The following is a 22582-nucleotide window of genomic DNA, read 5'->3' on the forward strand; positions in this document are numbered from 1 at the left end:
GCTGAGCTTTAAAATCGCCGGAGCGGTGGTGTAGGTGGCTGAAGGAGCTGGTTTGGCTGGGTTTGGTAGTTACAATGGAGGCTCAATGCACTACAACTTTGGCACGATGCAAGCAGCAGCCGTAGACAAATACTGGGGTATCAGACCAGCTCTGCTCCCATGCAAACCTTACCCACGGTTTAACTTGCTGAGGTTTCCAATCATTTCACTCATGCGTCGTAGTTTGCTTAAAAACAATCACTATTCTTGGAAAAAAAAAAAAAAAAAAAGCCCCCAAACAAACAAACCAACTAAACAACCAAACACACAAAAAAACAGACCAAAATAACCCCCCCAAAACAAAGACACAACCCACACAGCTTGTTCCTCTGTTGGGCAGCAAATAAATTTAAAATTGGACAGAAAGAACGCGTTTAGCTTTGAGCTTCGAATGGCTCGGACAATCCCAGCAATCGCATTGATTTTTCACTCCGGGGTTTTCTTTTTAGTTTATTTTTCGTTTTTAAATGAGGTACCGCTGGTTTAAAGGACAGCGCTGAGCAGAGCAGGCTTTGGAAACGGATTTCTAGCCTGTTAGCCCTGGAGGGGACACGGTAAGGAGCAGGGACGCTTTTCCTAGTCACAGAGAAGGAAATTCGAAAAAATGGGACAAGAAAGTTGTGTACATTCAAGACAAGTAAACATTATGTATGTGTTCATGAGACTGGGAAGGAGAAATCCTGCATTTCAGCTCGCCTTTCCCATTTTTGGTTTGACTCTTTTTCTTTTCTTTTTATCGTCACTCTTCTACGTAACAAATAAATAAATACGCTAACACTAGCAGAGCATAAAATAACCCGTTTTCACTTAACTCCTATGCACATCTTCTGAGACGTTATGGAAATGAGCAAGTATTTTCATTACACCAAGAAAGGTAAAGCAGCACAAAAAGTTCACAAATACTAGTCTTTATGCTCAAATGAAAGACTATGCTATAAATTTCCTGTCCTCAACTTGCCCAAATGCATCATCCCGAAATTGCATGGGATCAAAAGACAATTAAAAGCAAAAATCCCAAAATAAAGCATCAAGCCTTCACTTTCAAATTCAAAACTGAAACACAGGACAGTTTCATTTTCAATGATTTATTACTTTTTATGGACAGAAGGTCTCGTTTAATATTTTTCCAATTCCCACTGCCTGCATGATGCTTTTTTTTCCTTATTTTTTTTAAGTTTGTGCTAGCAGAGGCAAATAAAATAAAGTCCAAAGTAGCGTCATTTTGTCTCCTTTGTACAACAGTACCTTAAAGAAAGATGACAGTTTCTCGAGTCCTTAGCTGCTACATGCAGGTTCTGCTTGGATAGTGTCAGTTATGTACAGTACTGGTCAGAATCGAAGGATGAAATGGAAAATTTCACCTCTTCTATAAAGTTGTCAAGTCAGTCTGATGGTCCTTGGGAACAGTCTGTAAATGTGGGTTTGAACCAGAGGAGGAAGACCTGCCCTTAGTGTTGGGCAGTTTGTGGTCTTTTTTCCACTTCATTCTTCTGTTCTGAAACCAGATCTTGATCTGGCGCTCAGAGAGACACAAAGTGTGGGCTATCTCGATACGGCGGCGCCTGGTCAGGTACCTGTTAAAATGAAATTCTTTTTCCAGTTCTAGGACTTGCTGTCTGGTGTAAGCTGTTCGGGAGCGCTTAGGTTCCCCTCCGCTGTAATTGGGGTTCACTGGGAAAAAAATACGGAGAACTTTACAAAGCTAATCTTGACTTTCCGGTTCGACTTTTACAAAACAAAACCTCACGAGCTGCGAGCATGTGGCCGGGCTGGCTCCAGCCCAGGAGCTCACAATGGACGTGCTGCTCTCCCCCGTGCGCAGCGCGGGCGCCACGGCCCCAAGCTAGGTGGGCTGCGAGTCTCTGCCCGGCTCCTGCAGCCGAGTTTTCTCCTGCTCGGCAAAGCCCCACACGGCCACAGGCCTATTTCCTCGGCAATAAAAATTTATGACGAGTGTAATTGGCTACCTCGGCTTCAAACCCTCGTCCACGAGTCTCGCAAGGACTCGACCAAAGCATCTCTGAGGACAATCGGGAGCGGGGGAGAAGAGCAAAGTAAGAAGAGGATCCTTACCCGAGTTAACATGGACTTTCTTCATCCAGGGATAAACTACTGCTGGCTGCTTAACTGCTGACCCGTTTGGGGCTTTGAGGGCTGGCTGCTGGCCGCAGGCTCGTGAGTTGGACATTGGAGGCGGTGGACAATGCTCTGCTTGACCGGGGAAGTGGCTCGGTGGGCCGGATTGCTCCTGTCCATGACCCCGCGGCTGCACGGCGGAGCCTTGGGCATTGCTACAGCTAAAGGGCTGTTCGCTGTAGTTTGACCGTGGGTAGAGCCCCTGATGCTGGAAATCGGAGCCCTGCGAGGCACTGTAATACTCGGCCCCCTGCTCGGCTAGGTAGCTGTTCTGCAAATATTCCTCGCAAGGAGGAAATTTGGGATCCACATACTTAGAGTTCACCATATACGAACTCATGGCCATTAATTTCTGAAGGTAGAAAATACTAATTTTTCTCGTGTTGTCTTTTTTTCTCCTTCCATAGAGCCCTCCTACTTGCTGTCAACTGAATAAAGTTAGGCGTGCATGTGACTGGCCCGGCCAATGGGGAGGCAGGGAGCTGATCACCGGATTTGTGTGCAGCTCATAATTTCCACGAATTTAACTAAATAATATACGTTTAAGCAAGTGACCCCTCTCCGGCAGGTTTCACCCTCCAAATCAGATACCGGAGTTTTAGGAATATTCATCAAGCGGCCGCCGCCTCCCTGACCCCCAGGTACAGGCAGCCTTTTGTCTGGGCTGACTTTCCTAACCTCCGCTGCCCTCTCGTCTGATTTACCAGCCAGAATTTCCACCAGGGTTTGTTACGTGCCTTAAAATAAAATATCGAAAGAAATGCAGAGCGAGGAGCTGCAGGGCGATTAAAGGGAGGAAACTGATAAGAAGGCAAGAAAAGAAAAGGCATCAAAGAAGAGGGTAATATGATGTACAATAGATCTGTCCTGTCTTTGTCTTGCAGAGGTCATCCAAAAGTTACCAGAATTTAGTTCTGCTGAATAAAATTAGGCAATCAGTAACTTCTCATTCACTGTGCAAGCCTCGATATATACGTGTGCATACGTGTGCACGCACACAGGCTCGCACACGCTTATACAAAAGTCTGGGCGTATGTACATATGAAATGGTACAGATAACAAGAAACTGTCCATTTTTAGACACCAAAGTTCAGTCAAATGGACTGGAGATGGCATTTAATTAGGTTAAAAATATCACAGGTTTAACGAGATAAATTCAGTCTTCATTCACCAGTATCATTCCTGGAGCACAAGGAAATACATTCCAGTGAGTCGAGTGCTGCTTTTGCTGGTGTCGTAAATATTTTGGTGAGATATGGACACTTGACAGGAAAATTTTGCTAACTCTCTAACGTCTAGCGCGTCTAGCTAATGTTATCAGTATCTTTTTAAAGATTCATTCACTGATTGGTAGACTGTTTTTTTTCAGGCATTTTGTACATCTTGTGAGATTAACTGTTTAACTTCACAGTCTGCCAGGGAGAGTTACGATTGAACGACAAGTGAAATTTTAAGAGACGTTCTGAAATCTGGTAAATAGGAGAGAGGCAGCAAAACTTTTAGAATTTCTCCGTGTTCAACACGCACACGTCTTTTGATTCCGTCAGTATCTAAACTTCTAACCATTTGCAGAAAGGTGAAGTTTTTGCATCGACCATATATTCCCCTAGAATCGAATCTGTGACTATATGAATATCACACAAATTCGGTTCTACAGGGTATATATAGACAACGTAATAACATTCTGTTTTCATCTACCATATAGCAGGTCATTGCCATTCTCTTATTCCTTACTGTCTTCTGAGGAATGCAAACTATTCTGTTGGAATTGAGATCTGAAATACGGGTTTGCAGGAAGGTGGCATTTCAGGAAAGATTCACGGTTGCTATTATTGATGAAATAGAGCTTTATGACTCTGCACCAATTTATAGCGACGAATTTCGACTAACAAATTCTCAGAAGGACCTGCTGAGCACTTTAAATGCTTGCCGTTTACGTCCTTGCTACAGAAAACGGACGCTACCAGTCGAATTGCGCTATTTAGAATAATAACAGTTAAAATCACACAGAAAATAGGTGTTTATCTATTTAGTCTAATACGAATCTGAACAGATTCTCCCTAATTAGAACTCCCCCCCCCCCAAAAAAAAATAGAATTAAAAAAAATCGAAACAGAAGTAAAACAGACGACAACAGAAACAGCGATTTGTGAAAAAGACGAGATTAGAGGCTGGAGGGAGCTGTTCTCGGGAAGCAGAGAATTTCCAAATTTACCTTCGTCCCATTATGCCGGTCTAGCTATTATCCCGCGGCTGCGTGTGAGCCGCAGCCTCGCACCCTCCCAGGTTCTCCCCGCCGTAGCGTTTATGGTGAAGGGCAGGGCGAGAGGTCAGCCGAAATCATTTACAAACATATCACCAAGTTTCATTATTTTTACTTTGTCGACAGCAGCACACAGGAGTACAAAAGTTCATGAATTGTGTCTGACCCAGCTCCTCGCTGCTGTCCTGCGGTCAACCTCTTCTCCTTCGACTATTTCAAACGTGCAACATAAGGACAAATAATGGTGCGGGTGTGATACATCCAGCCGCTGCAGAGGGCACATTTGGGGGTGTTACGTTTGTCCGAGCGATCTGCACCGGTTTGTTTGCCTGGCTGCAGCTCCCAGCTGCCCGATCTGGGGGATGCTATTTTTAAACTTCTGCTTTCTTACGACTGCCGTGGGATCATCTCCACAGCAAGTGCAACTCGAAACGACTTCGTGTCCCTAATTCCTCCCCCCTCGCCCCCCCGATCGTTTCAATCTCCTCCCAGCAATTTTAGCGGCTCTTCCCGGTTTCCCCTCCTTTCCCTGAAGGGAGGGGGTGCCCCCTCCGGGGGGCATCCCCCGCCCTGCCGAGCGGGCCGGGCAGCACCCGCCCCCCAAAGCCAGCTCGCTCTCGGGGCAGCGCCCCCGGAGCGGACAAGCCCTCCGAGGGCTACCCGGGGGGCAGCGCTGGGGTGGGGAGGCGGCAAGTCCCTGCTCTGCCTAATACCACACATTTTCATATTTGTTAGACGCTGTGACCTGCGTTTCACCTTATTGCACGACTTGCTCAGACAGGTCAAAGCCAAAGAGTTATTGATGAACAAAAGCGTTATATATTCACCTCCTGTTCAACTGCCTATACAAAATGCTTTTGATCTATCAGGCTTTTTGTATGCCTGTTCATAATCAGTATGCTAAATGTAGGTTGGCAGAAAACAAGTAATCCATACATTTAGGGCCAGCCCGGGAATAAAACGCCAAGGGCATCTACGTAGCGCAGGGCTAGCTATGGGAGGAGGAAAGTTACCTACGGAACAAAATTAAAAATGCAGCGCTCGAGGCTATTGTTTATTTCGTATTTAAATGGCTCCAAACCCCATATCGCAACGCAAGGCAAAACGAGAACGAGACGCCCGGCCCGAAGTAGTGAAAGAGATTATTTATCGCGAGCAGGGAGAGGAAACAGGGAGAAACGCGACCAAACGCGGCTCCGCTCCTGTGCACGCTCCCAGTCAGAGCGCGATCTGCAGGAGCGGGGAGGGCGACGTGCACGTACTGAATCCCCAGACACCGCAGCCTTGCTTTTCCTCTCTGAGGGCAGCCTCAGCCCGAAGCCCGAGCCCCTCACGCAGCCAGACCCCCCCCCGCCCACCCTGCAGCACGCTGCCCGCCCGCGGAGCCGCCCCAGGCGCGGAGGGGAGCGCTCGCCCCGCTCCGCTCCGCTCCGCTCCTCTCCCCTCCTGCCCTGCCCTCCGGCATCGCCACCCCGCGCACGAAAGGCCACCGCCACCGCCGGCCGGTACCCCCCGGCCGCGCTGCGACCGAGGCCGAAGGAGCCGAGGAGAAACGGAGGGGGAGCGGGCGCTGGGCTCCGGGGCCCGGCTTTGCCTGGGGACCCGCCGGGGAGGCGCTATGCGGTGCCACCGCGGGGACGGCGACACTGCTGGTGGCCAAGGGTTGACACCTGTGCGGCCCCGACGCAGCGCCACCAGCCCCTGTCCCCACGCCCTGTCCCCAGCCGGGGCTGACTGGGACGCCGTGGCGCACGATGACTCCCCAAAAGCCTTCCCCAAGCCTTCCCAAAGCCTTCCCCAAAGCCTTCCCCAAAGCCTTCCCACGCTGACGCAGCCCTCTCTGTTCGATTGCTTGCGGCAACGTTCAGCGGGGATACCTCGCGTTTAATTGTTCCGGTCCGAGGGGAAGAAACAGCATTTCCAACCAACTCCAATTCTGCAAGAAATAAGAGGCTACTTACCGTGGGTGTCCTTCCATGTTGCCGAACCTGTTGCAATAAAAACGTTTGTTACTGTTGTATTCCACATACGGGTGATATTGCTTGAGAACAGTTACAGAACACATTTGATAGATGAAGGCAGAGAGGAGCTGGTGGTAAATCCTACGAGCAGCGGAGTGATGGGGTGGAAGCCCCTTCCGAATGAGGACCACGTTGCATTCAGACAGTTTTTATGAATACATGCTTTCCCTGCGCCTGGGGTGTGATCTTTCACTTTTAATATTCATAGTCTAGATTTTATACCACATAATTTCTAAAGGGATGAAAAGTCAGACCTCCCTCTTTCATTGAAGGAAAAAACAAGAATAACAAAGGCCTTTTTTTTTTGTTCTGTGGCAATTCAGTCACTTACAAATGAAATATTCAGATCACCTTCGCCAAAACATCACCCAGAAAATGTCACAATATGCAATACAACATTGTATGCAAGCTAAGAACAAAAAGAACGACACTTTTATAGGAATAAATCTCGGACTCTCTGAGATAAGAGTAGCCCTTTAAGATCACACAATTATCCAAACGGTAAACTCGAGACGTGCGTCTTTGTTTGCATTACAGGAGGACAAATTTGACTTGAACTTTCCTTCACATCTTTTAAGAAATACATTCAAAGCTCACATTAAGGAAAACAACACATATTCAGTCTAATGCTCCTGAAAAGCATTGCATATTTAAAAGTAAAACGCCAATATTGTTTTGTGATTTTTTTTTTCTCCTCTAAGCGATTTTTCACCTCTTCTATTGCTTTCCTACCATACCTTGGAGAGTTGTATTACACACAGAGCAATAGCTTAGGTATCAACAGCTCACTAGATAGAGATTCCCAAGACAGTTTTTGGTTTTTAATATATTTTTAGTTTTGTGCACTCTGGATAGCACGGCGAGGGCAGTGGAACAATATCGGCCGTTCGGCTCTGAGCATTACCTTACTGTTCTGTTCCCCTTCTTTTCTCTCTCTTTTTTTTTTTTTTGGTTTTGTTTTGGTTTGTTTTTTTAATCTTTCTTTTTTTTTTTTTCCCAGGTTAGTTTCGAATAAGATGCTTCACCACACTCGGAAACCTCAGCCAGGGCGCAGCCAGCTAATGCCAGCACTGCCCCGGCCCCTCGAGCTCTACCTGTCCGTTTGCCCAGCGCAAGGCTCGGGCAAGGCTTTCCGGGCGAAGCAGCGTTTGGACCTCGCTCGCTCGCCCAGTTCCCAGAGGCACAAAGACACCGGAGCGACTGGAGCGCGCCGGGCCGAAGGAAGGCTGTAGCGGACTTACTGCGCGCTCTCCCCGGGGCCGGGGGGACCGGGGAGCGGGGGTGCCTGCACGGCCGCATTCCCGCAGACGGCTCCCTGCTAACACTTCCCCGATTACTGCTTCCAGGAACGAAAGCATCTGCACTTGTATGCTCTTAAACTAATTTATGGTGGGAATTATATTTTGGCTTGTCAACTCTCAAGCCATAAAACAAAGTTTATTGGAATCACGTGCTTCTAAATAGCCACTCAGGACCTATCTCCGCGGAACCATAAATAACCTTCAGCTTTAAACTTTTATTCGCTAAATAAAGGTCCGCTGAATCTGCTCTGGAAAGCGGGACTGGTTCAGGGTAGCGGGGATGGGCGGAAGGTCAGCTCCGTGGCGTTATGCCGGCCTTTTTAACGAGCATCTTGCAGGGAAAGCTGCCAAGAGGGGACTGAGCGCTCCCAAATTGCTCTTGAGAGAGGAGCGGCCGCATTTCGCCGTGGGTACCACTTCAAGCCCTTCCCTGCATCCCTTCGCATCTCTTAGGGGACAGGGAGGCACACCGACGGGACAAAGCGCGGAGTTAGGTCGGGGTGCCGGGGGGTTCCTCTGTCTTCCCCGGACCTTTACGACTTTTTGGTCAGGAGCCCCTGGAAAACGGTTTTGACTCTTCCACCTCCTGCGCTTTGCTCGAGGGAGCGGTGCCAAGGGCTGCGGGCTTGCCAGGCACCCGACGGACGTTTGCAAGCGACCAAACTGCTGCAAGCAGCGAGGGCACTGGGCTTTGGGAAGAGAGAAAGTGTGAAGCCTGCCACAATGAGATCTTTGAGGACTGGAAGTTTAAGGAGGGTTATAAAACAATAAAACAGCTCTGGTGTGAAGGGAGCAGGGTGTGAGTTAGCAAATGAGAATTTCAAGGAGCCTGAGCACAGGAAGTCAAATGTCCCTGGCACTCACACAGTCGCCCTTGCATAAAGAACCCCGGGCATCAGCTCCCCATCTATCACGGCTGCGACGAGGAAGTCGCAGTGGCCAGGAGCTGCTGGTGCCTCCGAGGAGGGGCTTGTCCCTCCCCAGAGGGCGGGGAGCCCTGTCCGCCCCGACGGTGACCGCCCGCGGACTTCTGCGGCCAGCGGCGCCCGCTCCCCTGCCGCGGGGCTCAGCGCCCCAAAGCGCGTCAGCTCCAGCTCCCTGCGGGGCGGTGGCCCCGGGTGGCCCCTGCTGGCCCCACTTGGCCCCTGCTGGCCCCGGTTGTCCCCGGCTGGGTGCTGCCTGTCAGACTCGGGAGTCTCGTCCCTCCTGGTCTGCGCTCTCTCGGCCGTTTCCCACCGCCGGGGCCGGCGGCGAGCCCCGGTCATATCCCCGTGAATTTCCCCAAAAGGGGCAGCTTTAGCTCCCGTCCTACTCCTTATGTTGTTGGGGTCACAGCCGATCAATTCTCCTGTTGCCAGAGACCAGGAGGCGTCCCGAGGCTCCCTGCTGCCTCGTTACGGCTCGGGGATGCTCTACCTACCGCTGCCCCCCTTGCTCTGTGTCCGTGCTTCACCACCCGGCACAACCCCCCCCCCCCCCCCCGATGCACGGCTCGGCCCTGCTCTGCCCGCTGCTGCCGGGCCAGGGCCTATGGGACCGGGGGACGCGGGGGAGCTTCGCCCAGGAGCTCTGGGTGGCGGCAAGGGGTTGGGGTGGGAGCTGTTCTGCCCCCCGGGGGGCTGCATCCTGAGTCGCTAATGTGGGGACTGCATCCCGGGCACGCAGGGAATGGAGGAAAAGGCCGGGGTTTGGCCACCGGCTCCGAGACATCGGGGCCTGGGAAACGGGGAGGCAGTGGCGGCCCGGGCCGAACATGGCCGGGGGCCAAAGTGTCCTGGAGATGTGGGGCTGGGGCTGGGAAAGGGCTGTGGGATGGAGAGGGGTTGATAGGAGAGATATGGAGCTCCCTGTGATCTTAGGGGCGACATGAATGCTTCTGCAACTGAATGATGCCAGCCCTGGTATCTCGAAGAGGGAATTATGGGCATTTTCACATTTCTTATTCTAACATGCAGATGTGAAAGTTGACTTTGAAGCTCTGGCCAGTTCATTCTCTAGGCTTTTATGACAGCTCTCATCTTCGGGGCTAATGATCTGGAGGTGGATAAGCTGTGGACTGAAATAACCCAATAATAATTGGTTTACCTCTGGTAATTGTTGCGATAAAAGGGTTGGGGAAATTGAATCGCATGGGTAAAGCGCCGTCGCTCCTGATGCTACCTGATAGCCGCCACGACCAGCATCCTACCCCCAGGACCAAATGACAGGCTCCAGCTCTCCCTTTGAAGCCCAACCGAGCGCCCTGAGAGCGTCCGACGCCATTAGCGCTGCCTGCTTTTATCGCACCCCCGACCTTCCTGCAGTCACCCCAACGCCCCTACCCTCGCCGAGCAGGATGTGGGGATGCAAAGGCCACTTGCCCTCAGCACCCCGCGGGCAGAGCCGGCGGCAGCGGAGCCCCGGGAGCAGGCAGGGCGGCGGCAGCCGCGCCCCGACATCAAACGGGGGCAGCAGCGGCGGCTCCCCGGGGCCGCGGGGGAAGAGGGCGAGGAGCGAGGGGCAGGGAGGGGAGCCCGGGGGCCGTGGGAGCGGCGGGCTCGGGCAGGCACAGCCGGGGGGCCACCGGGGTCACGTCCGGGCACGGCGGGGGAAGGCGAGCCCCGGGGGCTGCAGGTGAGGGGCAGGAAGGGGGACTCGCCGTCCAGGCTCGGGGGGCACAGCGGGCACCGAAAAGGCCGAAGGGGCGATCGGGGATGCGGTGGCTGCCTGACATTGGAGCCGCTCTGGGGGCCGGGAGGGCGGCGGGGCGCTCGCCGTGAGCCCCGGCTCGCTGCCCGTCGCGGGGGGCGCGGAGGGGCCGCAAGGATGCGCGCAGGGCCGCGTCGCTGGAGGTAGAGGGGAGACTTCCAGGGGGAAGGCCCCCAAAGAGCGGCGGTGCCCCCGGCCCTCCGGTGGGCCTCTCCCGTGGGCGTGGGCCGGGGCTGCGGGCCGGGGACTGGGGCGGGCAGCGGGGGGCGGCGGGGCGGAGGGCCCCTCTCCCGGGCAGGGAAGGCGGCCAGGCTTGTCCTACAGCGCCTTCTCCTGGAAGAGGCCGTGGGAGACAAAATGGCTGGTGGCGGCGCCGGGCCCTGCCGCGCCCCCGGCGGCAGCACCGCGCCGAGGCCCGGCGGCCCCGAGGGCGGGCACCGCGGGCAGGTGACCCTGGACCGCGCCGTCGGGGCCGGGGCGTCCCTAACACGCAACGCAAGCCCACCCCACGGCCGGGCCTCGACAGCGGGGGCTTCCGCGGAGCTTGGCGCAGCCCCGAGCGGCCCGAGAGCCTCCGGCCGCCCCCGTCCCGCTGCGGCCGCGCCGGGCTCCGCGAGGGACCGCGGAGGCGCCGCGCGTCGGGGCCGCCCCCTCGGGGCGCACCTGAAGGCGCTCGGCGGGGTGGCTGGGACGGGACGGCCGTCCCCACGGCCCCCACGGCCTCGCAGGGTGCTCCTCGAGGGGAGGCCGGAGGGGCACGGGTGGGGGAGATCCCACCGTGTCCTCCTCCCCGGCCGCCCCCTCCCCCAGGCGCATCCGCGGAGGTTCCGGGCTGTGAGCAGCCCCCGCGGGCACTGAATGGGCTTTTATTGCCTCTTGTCTCTGGCAGGGACCCTTCCTCCGCGCCCAGCCCGGCCCCAAAGCCCCGCTGCAAGCTTTATTGTGCCTCATCTTTCCCTTTCACTTCCTGTTTTTTCCAATCGCGCTACAGCAGCATTGAGTGCCGCACTGCAGTAGAGCCGTAAATACCTTTAACAGCTGCCTGCCAACCAAGGGGTGAAATACTGTCTTTGTTCCGATTTTTTTTCTGCCCTCAGCGCTCATAAAACACCCCGTGAGAAATATATTTGTTTGGGAAAAGAGAAACATTATTGGGACATAAACGAATCGGTGGGATTAGCGGTTCTTAAGAGCACAAAACCAACGTGTATTTCTTTTCTCAGTCTTACTGGGTTTCTCGGGTCCACAGGTCGCATCGCTTTCCCCCTTGCAGCACCCCCCTGCCAGACTCGGGGAGCCGAGGCTGCCCTTCTCCTCCAGGCAACTTTCCGCGGCTAATCGGGACCCCAGCCTGACTTCCGAAATGGCAGTCGGCGCCAGCAATACCTGGGTATTGCCAGGGAGCGCGAGCTGCAATTTCCTGGTTGTTATTTTTTGTTGTTGTTCTTTTACAACCCCTACGTCAGTAAAGTATAGGTTAGGAATCATCTGTTTCCTTTCAAAAAAAAAAAAAAAAAAAAGAGAGAGAGAGAGATGAGTAATAAATTTTGTTAACCACGGTGGAAAAATGAAGCAGGTGTGAGAAATCTGAACGCGAAAACTGTATTCCACAATTTTCAGCGCACATGCACATATACAGACATACAGGCTCTCTATAGGTATTTATATAAATATAAATAACAATGAGATCCTCATATATGCCGTATATATATAGATATGTGCATAAAGGCGTTGTTAGGAATAGACACATGTAGGCGTATTTAAGAGCTTACACATACATATGTGTGTTTTAATGTTAATGAAAGGAATGAAAGGGAAAAAAAAAAAGAAAAAAAAAAGAGAAAAGGACAGAAGGAAGGAAGCCGTTTAGGAGGGGAAAAAAGAAGCCGAACACCCACATAAACTAGTGGGATCATAAATGCATGTGTGTATCCGTATGTGTCAACATGTGGACACACACACGCACATCAGAATTCGTTAGAACACCCTGCTTTTGTTTTCTTGTTTTCCCGCAGGCTACGAATAATTTGAAAAGCGCTGAAGGACAGGATTTTTCGAAATTTTTTGAGATTTATTATCAAGCAACTATAATTACTGTGTCACCTAGGAGGTATTCAGAGGCTGATACCTAACGCAATACATACTTTCCAAGTTACTCTCGAAGACTGGTGCTGTGTTGCAAACGATTCCTCCCAAATAATCCCCAAATCCTGTAGCAGCGCAGAGCGGTCAGCTAGCACGGACAGCGAGAGCAGGAGGGAAAGGCACCCCATCTCTTAGACTGGCTCTGACTCTGCTTTTGCAAGCTGAATAGGTGTTCGAGGGTGGATTAAAGAAGAATTTTCCCCGTGGCTTCAAAATATGTATGAGGGACAGGCTCCACGCCTTTCCACCCTCCTTGGGTATGGTTTAATCAAGGCATTTTGCTTTACCGTTAAATAAGTGGCTGCCTTTGAGGTAAATGGCGATTTGGTAAATTCCTCCAGTGCAATGGCATGGTGCGTTTCCATCATCGACCAACGCTGTGAGCGCTAAATACAAGGCAGCGGATTTTCTACGGCGGATTAACATTTTAAAAGCGGAGATATACAATATAATAATAATAATAATAATAATAATAATAAAAAAGATTAAGAATTTATAGAGGCGCGTTCAGAATAATATAATTCAGAGTGTGTTCCACAGAGGTGTAGCCAAGTACAGACACACACACAGGCAGCGGGTGTACACACACGGATAGGCAAGGCGGTGTGGGACCTGCACGCGTCTGCAGGCAAGGCGGACAAATCCCATCTCCTGTGCGCACCGCGGCACAAGCCCCGCGGTTTCTCGCACTCGCCCCGCTGCAGCCGCCCGGGGCTGGCGGTGGGGAAGCGGCGGCCGGGGGCAGCAGCGCCGTGCTCCCGGCGGGGCGGCAGGAAGCACCTGTTCCGCTGCCAGCTTACGCCAGCGCCCTTCCTCAAAGGGCAGCCCCGGCGCGCAAACAGGGCGCAGGGCTCCAGCCCGGCAGGGGAGACACAGCCAGAGCCACGGGGCCTCTCGCTGGAGGACTCGCCCTGCTGCCAGCCCTGCGCTGCCCTGCGCGGGGCCGCGGCTCGCTCCGCGCCCCACCGCGCACCGCCCGGCCGGGACCGCTTGGGATAGCAGCAGCAGTAACGGCGCTAGCTGCCACCCCGCTAATGAGAATAGCGGCAGTAATAAGGGCTCCGAGGGACAGGTGACGGCGCAGGGCCGGGGGCAGGGCTCGGCGCCGTGCCCCGCTTCCCCCGCCGTGCGGGGCCGTGCGCGGGCGCGGAGCGGCGGCGGCGGCCAGCCCGCGGGGAGCCGAGTGCTTACCGGTTCGCGGCTCTGCCCGCCTGCAGAGGAGCCCGGGAGGGTCGCTGTAATCCATTTTGCGCCCGCGTAGCAATCCGAGTGGCGGAGGCAGCGGCGGGGGCGCGGAGCGCCGGGCAAAGCGGGGCTCCGCCGAGGAGGCGTCGCGGGGCCGGGGAGGTGTCGGGGCAGCGGCGGCGGGGCCGGCCGCGGGATGCGGGGAGCGGTGCACAAACATCACGGCGACTGCCGTACACCTCAGCGTAGACAAAGGTTAGGAAAAGAGGGGCTGAGGCTCTCTGAAGGCAGAATGCAGGGGGAAATTCGCCAGGGAAATCAGGAAAAGGCCATGAAAGCGCTCGCTGCCTGCACATGACCAGCCGCAGCCAATGACGAGCCCAAATAGGTCATAAAAAGGTCTATTACCAAGTTGTAAATTTTCTTCAAACAAAAAGGAATTTACTGCAATTCCTTGCGGATTTTGCACATACTGCTTCCCAGCGCCATGTTTCTTTCGCCTGCGCGCTGCACTTCTTTTTTTTTTTTCCCCTCCTCGGTCCCGCCTGCCTGCGGCCTGCGCGCCCCCGAAGGGGTGGCGGGGCCCCGCGGGCGCGGGCAGGGGCGCGGAGCTCCGCGGAGCAGCGGGGACAAGGCTCGCCCTCCGCGCAGCAGCCGCCAGTCCGCGGAGCCCCACGGGGGTGGGAGATAAGAGGGAGGCTCTTAACTGCCCCCCCGGTGGACCCGCTTCTTGCCCCAACGAAAGGGGGCCGTAGCCTGCCTTCCGCCCCCCCGCGGAGCCGGGCCCCAAAAGAAAACGTGTTTCCTTTAGCGCCCACTACTGAAGCCGAAGTCGCGGCCGACCTAGAGCTAGCCTGAGCCGAGCTGATGCCGTGTCCCCACGGCGAAGTTTGGGGGTCCCCCACGTTGCGCCGGGCGCTGTCATGGAGCGGGGACTCCCCGCAGCCTCCTCGTGCGGGGCTGCCTCCGCCGCAAAACCTCCGCGGGGCCACTCGGACCAGGGGGAGCCACCGAGAGGGGAAAATGTAATTCGCAGAAAACACTCCGAAAAGGCTAAAACATTGCCCCTTGCCCACAGGGAGTGCTCGGCTCAGGGAACGAAAATTGTGCTTGTTTCTCGCTCGTTTTTGTTTCAGAGAACAGCAAGAGCCCTCCGTCGGTGTCCTCCGTGTTGGTCGTACCTGCCTGGAAAATAAAGCTAGACAAAATAAACCCTCCTAACGACTCGGGGTCTTTTTAACACGCTGCTTCAGTGAATTAGACGCCCGTGAAAATCACACCCGTGCCGCGCATCGCTTGGCCGAGGCACCGGGCGTTTTCCCCGGGGCCTCTGCATCACCCACGGCCGCGGAGAGCTGCCCCGCGTGGGAAGGGACAAATCCTGCCCACACCCAGGGCGCCGGGCCACCGCGCTGCGGCTCTCACGGGCGGCCCCTCTCTGCCACGACCCGCACGTCTGCGGCATATCCCTCCCCAGAGCCCGCTGCTGGCTCCGCAGCTCGACGGCCCCTGTTTCACGGAGGGTTTGCCGACCGCCAGGGCCAGCTCCTGCCTCGCTTCTCTTCTTCTCAGCAGGACTCCGAGTAAAAACGAGGGAGAGATTCGGCTGCCAGGCTACGGGCGGGAAATACCTTTATAAGTACATAAAAAGTCTCTTTCTTTTTTTTTTTTGGCAAAAAAAAGATAGGGACAGTCCCCGTTACCACTAGGCCCTTACAAACCAGTGTTAGTTTGTGGCTGCGTGGCTGCATTCCCAGTCGGCCCTGGGAAAGCAACGCTAACGGAAACTTTGTCAGGAATATTTTAATTTCGTTCTCTTTGTCTGGAAATTAAAACCAACCACGGCAGCAGCTCTTTCCCGAGCAAACGCTAGCCTGAGAAATGGAGGGGGGGACGCGGAGGGCCCCGTTCCGCCTCTCCCCGAGCCTCCACCACCACGGCTGCGGAGGACGGAGGCTGGGAGTCCCCGGGAGGCGACGTGCCGGTGCCGCCGGTGCGGGAATTATTCCGAAAGGGCAGCCTGCTGCACTGCCAGGCGGCTGGGTTTCCTTACAGCCAGACCCACATCCTTCCCGGACACTAGGGGTACCGGCGCACTTATGCAAATTCATGCAGCAAAATGTTTACTTCACGGCTTTGCCGCAGTTTCCACGCGTTTACAAGCTTTAACCAATTACGCGATTAAAATAAAACCAGAACAATAACTCCCCTTGTTTCTGCCTCCCTCTAGAGCTGGCGCTTCGCAGGAATTGAAGCGTGCCTTGCTGGGCAGCGGAGAGCGGGGAAGGGAAGGGGAACGAAATGAACAAATCCCCCTGTATAAATCCCAAACCCGAGCCAGATAGCCCCGGCCTTTTCGGTGGTGTGGGGACCCTGCAGGGGCGGGGAGGCCGCCGGTGTCCCGGGGGGAGCGGGCAGTAGGCGAAAGGCCGGGGAGGACGGGCTCCGAGCGAGGCCCCGGCTTCGTGCCTGCTCCGACGGGGGGCAGCGCTCTTGCTTCTCGGGCAGATAGCCCGAGTTTGTCGCACGTCGCACCGCGTTCCTGCGCTTCCCTCCAGGCAGCCATCGCTCTCTGGAGGCACGAGGCGCCGGGGAAAAAGCGACGCCGAAATCTTGGTGGGGTTTGTCCCCTCCGCCCGCTGTTCCCCAAAGGCTGCTCCCAGCCGCCCCGTCAGACAGCGCGATCTGCCCGACCCCGCCGCGAGCAAGAGGGAGGGGAGGGAAGAAAGGGGGGGATAAATGAAAGCGCTTTGCTGCTCAGAGCGGATTTCTCCTCCCGTGGCTGCGGAAACCGCTCCGGGCGCGGCGGCAGGGTCTGCGCCTGGGCTCGGCTTCCCCGCACTCGCGTGAGGCAGCAGCAAAATGCACCCACCCGGGGCCGCAACGTCGGGGGAATGCCCTATTTTTTTCTGTATTTACGCCTGCTTTGGGTTCACAAACCGTTCCAGCTCCCGAGAAACCCCCACGCAAGGCCACAAACACTTTGCTCTTCCCTGTTCGCCCGCCCCCCGTCGGGGAGGCTGGGCCCGGCTTGGCCTCACCGGGCGTCGCCGGGCCGGGAGTCCCCCACGGGTGGGGGCCGCGGCGGAGCCCCTCGAAGCCGGCCGGGCCCTGGGGGGGTCCTGCTGCTGCCCCCCTCCCCTCGGGCTGGCAGCGTGCACGGCGCCGCGGGGTCGAGGGCTGCGCTGCTCGGCACGAAAGCAAGGCCCAGGAGCACACGTCGGGGGGGTCCCGGGGCCGACAGGGAGCGTGGGGTCACCCACGGGAGGAGCCCGGGTCGTGGTCCTCGTGTCCGTCAGACCCGGCACCTCCGCGTCCCCGACACGCCGGTGGCGAAGGGGGGTGCACAGGGACCCCGCCCGGGACTGGGGGCTAAGGCAGAGCTTGAACTGGAAGGGGCCATTTCCATCACCTCCCAAATTTCCAGTGTGAGAAGAAAGGCAGGGGAAAGGCGGATGGGATTATCCCAGAGGCTCCGGCGCTTGTTGGAGGAGAGTATTACAGAAAGGATGTCAGGAAGCCGGTCGATTTTATATTTGAATAAATTTGGTTTATTTTAATCAAATATCAATAGTAGAAGATTTATATATTTCTAAGATCTTTTATTCAAATTTATTTAATTTATTTAATTTATTCAACCTTAGATAAGAACAAGAATTAAAATAGTACGAGTGCACTTGTCTTGATTAATAAAGCATTGTTAAATGTCTCGTTTATTGGTATTTATCATTGGAAGTTTATGTCGATTCCCGCAATCACCGTCTTTTAATATTGCAAAAAATAATATATATTTATATATATATGTATCATTAGAAATGTATTGCTACAAACTCTGTATCAAATTTAAAAAAAAAAAAAAAAGACTAGATGAACTGTTAAATCTAGAGATTGTTCCGGGAACGGTTAAGACCAAGACGCAACAAAACCGCAAGCACCGAAGCACCCGAAGCAGGGGGACGTCAGGCGGAGGACACGGGGTCACTCGTCCCCCGCAGGACCACGTCCAGGGGGACACGGGGCCGAGATGTCTCGGGCTGTGGCGCTCGTTATTTCGATAGCCATTCTCCAAGGCTTTTAGGGCAAAATTTAATTCGTCTGGCCTTCTGCTCTGTCTTCTTCCAGATCATGTGCTTCCTTTTTGGCCTCCCCTTCCTTTCCCTCCTGTCTGGAAGCGGGGAATTTGTCCTTGTTGTTCTCCTTTTTCCATTTCATCCTTCTGTTCTGAAACCAGATCTTTACCTGCCTCTCGGTGAGTCCTAGTGCGTGGGACACCTCGATCCTTCTCTTCCTGGTCAGATAGGGGTTAAAAAGGAACTCCTTTTCCAGCTCTAGAGTCTGGAATCGGCTGTATGTTTGTCTTCCTCTCCTCCTACCCGGCGCTGCTGTTTAAAACAAAAACACAGGATTTTGGGGGTTGGTGCTGTCGTTCAAAGCACGGCGTTCAGCAGCGGGCCGGGCAGCCAGAGCTCGGGCCCCTCCACAAATCCCTCGAGAGAAGCGGCACGGAGACGCGGGGCAAAAGCAGACCGCGGAGGACCCGGAGGAGCCCAGAGCCATACATACGGGCGCAGGAAAAAAAAAATATATACAAAAATAGACCCCCAAAGCCCAGCCACGCAGATGCATCAGGCGCCTTCGGAGGTGGCGGGGCCGAGGTTGGGGGGCACCTTTTTTCTATCTGGCAGCTGCCCCCCGCCCTCAAGCCTCCTGCCTTGCCGTGCGTGTCAGCTGCGCCCGGGTGCCAGGGAGGCGACTTTTGCGGGCTGCTCTCGGGTGGCAGCCGCCTTCCCGGAGGCTCCTGTTTGCTCCCTGTCTTATTTTATTATCACGAGCCGTCGCGGTTACAGGAGTCGCGGAGAGAGAGGCAGGGAGAGAGGGAGGCAGAGGCAGCGAGCGGGAGGCAGGGGGAAAGAAGCGGGAGGAGGAAAAGAAAAGTTTCGAACTCAGACGTGAGATGGAAGCAAATTTTGACTGCGTCCAACCTTGTGGTCTCATCCAGGGAAACATTTGAGCAGGAGACGAGCTCTGATTTAAGTGGTCTGGTTCCTCGCCAATATTAGCACTGGACGATTTACAGTCAGGATATTGTACCAGCTCGGCCTCTTGCTGTGTCGTAAAAATCTGCTGTCTCTGTAAGTTATCGTATCCGTAAAATTTAGCGGGCTCCCCGTGACAGGTAACCCCGCTGCAGGGGGCAGGAGGCGGAGGCGCGGCAGGGGGAGGAGGAGGTGGCTGGTAGGCGGCCGTGGGGCTCCCCCCGGCCGGCTGGTAAAAGTCCGCGGCCGCTCCGCCGCCGCCCCCCGCCCCGCCGGCCGCGGGCTGCGGGAAGCCGGCGGCGGCCCCGCCGTTCCCGTAGAGGAGGGCGGCGGCGGCGGCGGCGGCGGCGGCGGCGGCGTGGCGGCCGCTCACCTCGGGCGAGAAGTGGCAGTCGTAGTACGGGGGGCTGAGCGGCTCCCCCGCCGCCGCCGCCGCCGCCGCTGCCGCCGCCGCCGCCGCCGCCTTGTACTTGGAGTAGAGCGGGTTGACAAAGTAGGAGCTCATCGGGGAGGGGGCAGCGGCCGGCGGGGGCGCGGGCGCGGGCGCGGGGCGCTGCTCCCCCCCGCCGCAGCCGCCGCCGCCGCCGCCGGTGCCTCTACGCCGCGCTCATGGTGCCGCCGCCGCCGCTCGCCAGTGCGCTCCCCTCTCCTGCTCTCCGTGTATGCGGTGACCAGGACTGGAATATAATCGCTCCCAAAATGACCTGCCTCACTGCTTTTACTATTTCCTATTAGGCACACAGCAGCCCGCGCACGCACGCACACACACACACACACACACGCACACGCTCATGAGCTCAGGGGGGACTTTTGGCTTCAGTTTACATGTGCCGCTCCTCAGGCAAGAAAAAAAACCCGGCCCAGCCCTGCCCGGATCCACCCCAGCCGCGGCGCCCCCGCTCCCCCCGCCGGTGCGCGCTCGCCAGGAGCCGCCGGTCCCCCGCCGCGCGGGGCGAGGCTCCGCGCAGATGCCTCGCGATAACCGCGGGCGCGCTGCCCGGGGCGCCGCCGCCCGTCCCGCCGAGGCCGAGCCGCCGGGGGAGCCGCGGCCAGGAGGCCGGGAGGCTGCGAGGGCGGCCCGGGGGTCCCGGTGCGGGAGGGCGGCAGCTCGCAGTGGCAGGGGCCCTCCGGGTCATTTCCTCGCAGGCGAGCGGAGTGCTGGGAAATGAGATGCACATTTACCCTTGACGCCGTGCACGCATGGCTGAGGCTGCAGGTTAATTGATACTTAATGGAAATCATGCCTATGAATATACTTTCCATCATTTCACCCTTGGAGGACGTCATTACCGAGGCAGAGAGAGGGAGGAAGAAAGGCGTGTGGGTGAGCCGTCAGCTCCGCTCGGGGACGCCGTCCGAGCGAAACAGGCGAGCCCAGCTCCCGGGGATGGAGGAAGGAAGGAAGGAAGGAAGGAGGGAAGGAAGGAGCGAAGGCGCTGCCCGCCGGGCTCGCTGCGGGCCCCCGCGGGGGGAGCGCGGCCGGGCGCTGAGCGCTGCCCTCGGCCTCCGCTGCGCCGGAGGCTCCGGGAAGGAGGCCCGGGAGGCTGCGCAGGCCCCACTGCCCCAGTCCGAGGAGCGCCGTCTTCCCCGTCCTCTCTTCCCAACGCTTCTGGCTGACTGCTCTTCCTGCAGCGGGAACCAGCTTTTTTTAGGGCAGACACCCCCAGGAGCTCGAGTCCGCCCTGCTTTGAACAGAGAAGAAAAAATGGAGGTGAAATCTAATACGGGCCCCGCCAGAGCCACGTGTGACCGTCTGGTGTGAATTGACAAAAAGTATTTGTGGTTACATAAAAGACATCGCAGGCTCCTTCCCCATCACACCCCGCCGCCCCCACCCCCGCCCCGTGTCCGAGGCCCTCGCCGTGCCGCTCTCTTTGTCTCGGCGGCCGGCCTGGGTCCCCGCACATAAGCAGGGCCTTACGGAGGCCGGTAAAAGCCCACCGGCCGTGGTGAGGCTGTGCCAAGCCCAGCGAGGGCACAGTGACGCTCTCCGCCCGGCCTAGCGAGGCCTGAGGCGCAGGGACCCCCGTGCCCTAGGTTTTGGAGCCCAGAGCGGCGCGGTGCCCAAATGCTCTCCTCACCGAGGCTGCTCTGCGCTGACACAACCCCCCCCTTAACCCCACAGACCGGCTGGGGGGGGACATGAGAGGCCCCGGGTGTTGGGGGGCACACGGATTTTTGGTGCTAAAGGGAAAGAGCAGCGAGAGAGCAGCGCAGCGCTACCCCCCGAGGTCGGAGCGGGGGCGGCCGGGCAGGGGGGAGACACAAAAGCACCGCCCGAGCCCTGCGTGGCTCGAGGGGGCAGCGGCTGCTTCCGCGGCCTCCCGCGGAGCTACAACCAAGGCTCCGCGACCGTCCCCCGCATGCGGGTCCCGCCGGGATGCCCGGCACCGTCCCCGCGGGGCTCTGCGGAGCCGGCAGCGAAAGCGGGGTCCCGGCTGGGGGGGCGCGCAGCGCTGCGCGGGGCGCGGAGCGGTGCGGAGCGGCGGGGCGCGGCCCCGCGCCTAGGGTGGAGCGCGGGCGCCCTCTGGCGGCGTGCGGCGGCAGGGACAGGGGGACAGGGACAGGGACAGGGACAGGGACACAGGGACAGGGACAGGGACAGGGACAGGGACAGGGACAGGGACGGGTACGGGCAGCCCCACTACGGCCCCCGGCCCCGCCGCCAAGGGGGGTCCGCCAGAACCAGGAGGGCGCCGCTTCCGCCGCCAGAGATCGGCGCGGTGTTATGTTCGCCTCTCGACGATCTCGGTCACGAGCAGCTTTTCCTTTCCTTTCTTTTTTGGTTTTGCTTTTCTTCCTCGTTTTTTTTTTTTTCTTTTTTCTTCTTTTGGGAGGGGGTGGTGGTGGTTGTGGTGTCTGTCGGAGTTTCCAGTGCCATTTTCTCAGCACATTTCGGTGACCCTCTTTTAATTTTTTGCCAGTGCTATAATTAACTACATACAAAGAATGCGCCTCGTTTACACATGGCAGCCAGCAAAGATGCCTGAGCTTTGAAGACCGCTGCTATCGCGTTTTCGATCATGTTTCCCCACATATTACACCATGAATACTCCATGTGTGGTAGTTTCAGAGCTCTCCGTTTTTGTCTTGAACATGTTATTTTGTTTGCCCGTGCGTTTATGTATCTATAGATTGATTTATGTAAACGAAAGTAAAGATGAATCTTTGTTTACCCCCGCTCCATCACACATGCCTGTGAATTATTCGGGATAATGTGTGTGCCTGTGCACGCGACTGTGCATATGTACAAACATACATTAACACAACCAACGGGTAGGGATTAAATTATTGTTTAGTTTGACACTAAAAGCGATTTACATGGAGGAACTGCGCGTTGACGTTCGAGACGTTTCATTTTCTTTCTGCCATTTTGAAATAAGCGCACACAGTATCAGAAGTAAGAAAAGAAAAAGAAAATGAAAAAAAAAAAGAAAATATACTAGGTAAAATGCGTCATTGTGCCTGAGATAAAATATTAAAAGGAAATGGTGTGGGCTTGGTGACAAGTTCTTAGCAGAGCCTCTGCTAGAATCAACCTAACAGTGCTCAGTGGCAATAATATAGTTTACGTGTTGTTAGCTGTAGATCACACACACACAGACCGGTTATTCTCGAAAATATGAACGCTAAGACGGTAGGATTCAGCACGGTAGAATATCCAACAAAATACATTTCCATTAATCAGTGGACTTGGTAAAATCTGTTTCGTGACCTTCGTGTCTTTTTTGAGACTGTTGCCTTGGCCCAACGCTGACGTGTTGAAAT

The 22582-nt window shown here is 55.9% G+C and overlaps 2 protein-coding genes across 3 annotated transcripts; both read right to left on the minus strand.

Moving 5' to 3' along the window:
• Positions 1-1317: 1317 nt before the first annotated feature.
• HOXD4 (homeobox D4) lies at positions 1318-2530 on the minus strand. The gene is made up of 2 exons (XM_035567363.2): positions 2113-2530; positions 1318-1710 (listed from the first exon to the last, which is right to left on the minus strand). Exons 1-2 carry the CDS (start codon positions 2519-2521, stop codon positions 1406-1408), a joined length of 714 nt encoding a protein of 237 aa, XP_035423256.1. The 5' UTR covers positions 2522-2530; the 3' UTR covers positions 1318-1405.
• A 14792-nt stretch (positions 2531-17322) lies between these two features.
• HOXD8 (homeobox D8) lies at positions 17323-19384 on the minus strand. Of its 2 annotated transcripts, XM_035567588.2 has the most exons (3): positions 19188-19334; positions 18761-18908; positions 17323-18160 (listed from the first exon to the last, which is right to left on the minus strand). In XM_035567588.2, exons 1-3 carry the CDS (start codon positions 19317-19319, stop codon positions 17865-17867), a joined length of 576 nt encoding a protein of 191 aa, XP_035423481.1. In that variant the 5' UTR covers positions 19320-19334; the 3' UTR covers positions 17323-17864. The 2 variants fall into 2 exon arrangements, with proteins under 2 accessions (XP_035423481.1, XP_035423472.1); XM_035567579.2 differs by having other exon boundaries at positions 18761-19384.
• Positions 19385-22582: the final 3198 nt, after the last annotated feature.

This window comes from Cygnus atratus, chromosome 6 (assembly GCF_013377495.2).
Source record: "Cygnus atratus isolate AKBS03 ecotype Queensland, Australia chromosome 6, CAtr_DNAZoo_HiC_assembly, whole genome shotgun sequence".
Lineage (NCBI taxonomy): Eukaryota > Metazoa > Chordata > Aves > Anseriformes > Anatidae > Cygnus > Cygnus atratus.